Source organism: Eurypyga helias, unplaced genomic scaffold (genome assembly GCF_000690775.1).
Source record: "Eurypyga helias isolate BGI_N326 unplaced genomic scaffold, ASM69077v1 scaffold14083, whole genome shotgun sequence".
NCBI classification, from domain to species: domain Eukaryota; kingdom Metazoa; phylum Chordata; class Aves; order Eurypygiformes; family Eurypygidae; genus Eurypyga; species Eurypyga helias.
The window spans coordinates 8247-12541 of NW_010241993.1; the positions used below are offsets into that span (position 1 = coordinate 8247).

Here is a 4295-nt window from a genome sequence, read left to right on the forward strand (position 1 = left end):
AGGCTGGATGAGGCTTGTATCAACCTGGTCTAGGGGAAGGTGTCCCTGCCCATGGCAGGGGGTTGGAACTAGATGATCTCCAACCCAAACTGTTCTGTGCTTCTTTCTAAAATAGTTTGGAAATCATTGTACCATGCTACTGTAAATAACTTCCAGTCATGTGGGCAAGTCTTCTGTACCTGAATTTTTCCTCAGCCAATTCCTGGAAATACAGTGCACATCACAATGACTGAAATTCCAGGATATTCTCTGCTTGTTTTAAAGGATTAGCCCATAATGGGCAAGTCTTCTGTAGCTGAATTTCTTCTCAGCCAATTCTTGGAAACACAGTGCACATCAATGACAGATTCCAGGATATTCTATGCTTGTTTTAAAGGATTAGCCCATATTTTAAGTAACTGTTTCAAAAGAATGTCTGTTCTAATACAACCCAGTTTTAAAGCATGGTTCATTTACAGTAAGCTTAAGTTCTCACAGATTCACAGAGTGTTTGGGGTTGGAAAGGACCTCTGGAGATCATCTAGTCCAACCCCCCTGCCAGAGCAGGATCACCCAGAGCAGATCACACAGGAACAAGTCCAGGGGCTTTGGAAAGTCTCCAGGGAAGGAGACTCCACCCCCGCTCTGGGCATCCTGTTCAGGGCTCTGTAACCTCACAGGGAAGAAGGGTTTCCTCATGGTCAGGTTGAACCTTCTGTTTCCCAGTTTATGGCCATTGCCCCTCGTCCTGTCACTGGGCACCACTGAGAAGAGCCTGGCCCCATCCTCCTGACACCCACCCTTCAGATACTGATAAGCATTGATAAGATCCTCCCTCAGCCTCCTCTTCTCCTTTTTATTAATGTGAGATGATGCCACTTTCTCTGTCCTAGCTTGAATCAAACTCTCACCTTTCTTGACTACTCTCTTTGCTTTCATATTTTTAAACATACAATTCTTGGGTAATGAAATGATGGGTTTTTTTTATTGGTATACAGCAGTAGCAGTAATTTAACAGCCCCTAAATGATGCAGGCAAAGTATGCAGAGCATTTGGTTTACTCTGTATTACCTTTGGCATGAAAACAATGCCAACAGAACATTTCTGAACAAAGTCTCACAGCAACAAAATGATATGCATGTAACCTTTTTGGACCCTTTCCTCTGGTACCAACTGTTGAAATCGGCAGCGGATCATTTTTCCTCTCCATGTCTACCAAATTGTATATTGTTTTTTGACAGTTGAGCACATCCTCATCAGTCATTGCTTCTTTTACAATCACGCTGGCTAACGGCACGACCTGTAAGACAAAACAAAAGTCAGCCACCAGAAAGTCCGTGTATGTCACAGGGGAGAAACAGGAAGAAATCAAAGACCATGGAAGGATGGAACAACACAACAAAACCAACCCCTAAATCCTCAGTTTAGTAGTAACTTTGAGTAGGTATAAGCAGCTGCACATTTTCTTTACCCAGCAGTACTGCAGCTGTCAGGTTCAAACATTCCACCTTATTTACATGGCATTCCAATAATCTATTGACGTTAAATACAGAGTACTTAAGTGAAAAAAAAAGCTGAAAACCTGATTTTGTGGCAAGTGACTTATCATAAATCAGAGTTAATATTACATCAAGTGGCAAGGTGAAACTTAATCCGGGCCAGAAAAGGTTACACACCCCAGGTTACTTACAGCTTGCATGTTGAAGATGGTAGTCTGAGAAATGATCATGGGCCAGTAACGAGTATGTTTCTCTAACTGATCTTTTGCACGTTCCAATGGAATTTCAAGACTTCCATCGATCTTATATCTGGGTTCTAGAAAAGGAGTTAATCGGTTTTCCCTCATAAATTCACCAAAATCCTAATGATAACCAAACAAGATACAGTTAGGCATTTCTCTAACAAAGTAACTTTCACTGAATGGGCAAAACAGCACAGTCTTGCTTATCACCAACCCTGCACCATCCCCACCGCTAAATCCGGCCCTATCAACCAGAGCCCTGTTTCTAGCTTTCAGAGGTACATTATTCGGGGTGAACACAAAAATAGCTGTATAAAAGCTTGGGTTAAAGACTGATACAAAGTTTTTGATGAGGATCTGGAAGGTATTTCATGTATGGTAAGAGTTTTATTGTGTTTTTCTGGAAGCTGCGTCTGCTGTTTACAGATACAGAGGATGTGTTGGAAAAAAGACAAAAAAAAAGGAAAAAACCAAAATGAATGCCAGCTGATTGCCTGCTCCACACCCAGGGTTCAAAGCTGACAACTTCATCATTTCTGGGTACTGTGCAAACCCTTCACGTGCAATCTATCCTCTTGGCAATAAGCAAAATATAGTCCTATGTGTATCCAGCCAACAGGAAAAACTTGCCAAGAAAGAAGTTATTCTACAGTCAGAACAAACTTTAAATACACATGGTGTGTAAGGAGGCAAGTACTTCCCTGACACAAAGGATTCCAAGAAGCAGGAGTAACAATAAGCAGACGTACTACTTCGTACCAGCAGTACAAAGAAGTCTGACCACACAGTCCTCTTCAGAAAACATACCAACATTTCCTCTACACGTGTACTGCACTACATCTCTGGTCACCCGAGATAAGCAACGGCTTCAACAGAACAAAAAAAAAAATCAACCAAAAACCACCAAAAGCAAAGAATCTTACTGTAATCCGGTAGTCAGTGACTCTTCCACCACACCCTTCACTAATCGATGGGGGATCTTCTAGAATTGATCGTGAGCTGCTTAACACATGCAGAAAAATTTCTCCTCCGTGGCGCGGCTTCAACAGAACAAAAAAAATCAACCAAAAACCACCAAAAGCAAAGAGTCTTACTGTAATCCGGTAGTCAGTGACTCTTCCACCACACCCTTCACTAATCGATGGGGGATCTTCTAGAATTGATCGTGAGCTGCTTAACACATGCAGAAAAATTTCTCCTCCGTGGCTGCTGAGCATGTGACTAATTACTTTAGAGCCAGACTTGCGTGGCTGTTCCAACAGAACAGAACGGCCTGTTGGAAATGAGATCAGATTCATCAGTTGCTGCGTGCTGCAATTGGAAATCAAAGACCACCAAACACAGGTTTTGTACCTAGCCAGCAGGCTCTGAACCCACTGCAGTTGGGTTTTCACCTAGCTGAATGTGAAAGCCATCTCCTCTGAGTAGTTACTCCATGTCTTTACAGAGAAGAGAGCTTCATATGCTCTTAAATTTTACATGGAAAGATCAAAAAGCCTCTCTCCTGGACCAGCAAATCACTTTCCCTGTAGGATATTATAAATACTTATTTTTTCTAAGACATAAAAACAGTATTGTTGTGTAAGGGCAGTTTGCTCTTTTTCATTACCACAGATTATGTTGCATGCTAAACTTATTTGGTCCTACTGCAGAAACTCTCTCATACAAAGCAACTTGTAAAAAGCAACAAAATAACCTACTTGAGTATAAAGGTATCAGTTGCAGCTATTTGTCAAGGCTTAAAATAGATACTGTTTTTCAGACAGAGAAATAAAACTGTCTCAATTGCAGCCAGTAAAACACACTAAAAGGCTACGTCCTCCAAGTTAGTTTTTTGTTATGAGGAAGCAAAAACAGAATTATCAGAAGAGAATGGTTATCTGAAATATGCTACTAATTTTGTTTCTAACCGTTTTTATTAATCAAAGTACCTTTTTAGTACAGCATCTTTAGAGAAAAGCACAACAAAATAGTCTCCAATGAAACCACTGCACGTTTATTTAGACATTCAAATTACTTGAAGAAAACATCCCATTAAAAGGATGTTTGTAATGCAATTTTGCTTGCAAACGAGAAACACCCCACATCAATGACTACATGTTACTCATTTGGAAGCCACAGCTTTGGCTCACCTTTCTAACATGGGTTTCAATGATAACTTCTTACAGCAAGGTCATTCGTGGCAATGGGCAAGATCTTGCCAATAACCTACTTTTTGACCGAACCCAGCACACGTAGGTATCTCTGCTTCAACTGATCAACATGCTTAGTCAGTCATAACCCAGAATCACTGAGGTCGGAAAAGACCTACAAGCCCATCCAGTCCAATCATCAACCCAACACCACCGTACCCACTAGACCGTGTCCTCAAGTGCCATGGCTACACGCTCCTTGAACACCTCCAGAGATGATGACCCCACCACTTCCTGGGCAGTCTGTTCCAGTGCCTGACCACTCTCTCAGTGAAGAAGTTTTTCCTAATATCCAATCTAAATCTCCTCTGACACAACTTGAGGCCATTTCCTCTTGTCCTATCACCAGTTACCTGGGAGAACAGACCAGCACCCACCTCCCT

At 41.7% G+C, this 4295-nt stretch overlaps 1 protein-coding gene across 1 annotated transcript in view; it reads right to left on the reverse strand.

Moving 5' to 3' along the window:
- The window catches only part of ASUN (asunder spermatogenesis regulator), a gene marked incomplete at its 5' end in the record, with an annotated part of 15969 nt that overhangs the window by 4179 nt on the left and 7495 nt on the right, over nucleotides 1-4295 (reverse strand). Inside the window, 3 exons of the mRNA XM_010148937.1 lie at nucleotides 1125-1279; nucleotides 1670-1840; nucleotides 2815-2993. Coding sequence (XP_010147239.1) covers nucleotides 1125-1279; nucleotides 1670-1840; nucleotides 2815-2993 — 505 coding nt within the window. The remainder of the gene's footprint in view (nucleotides 1-1124; nucleotides 1280-1669; nucleotides 1841-2814; nucleotides 2994-4295) is intronic.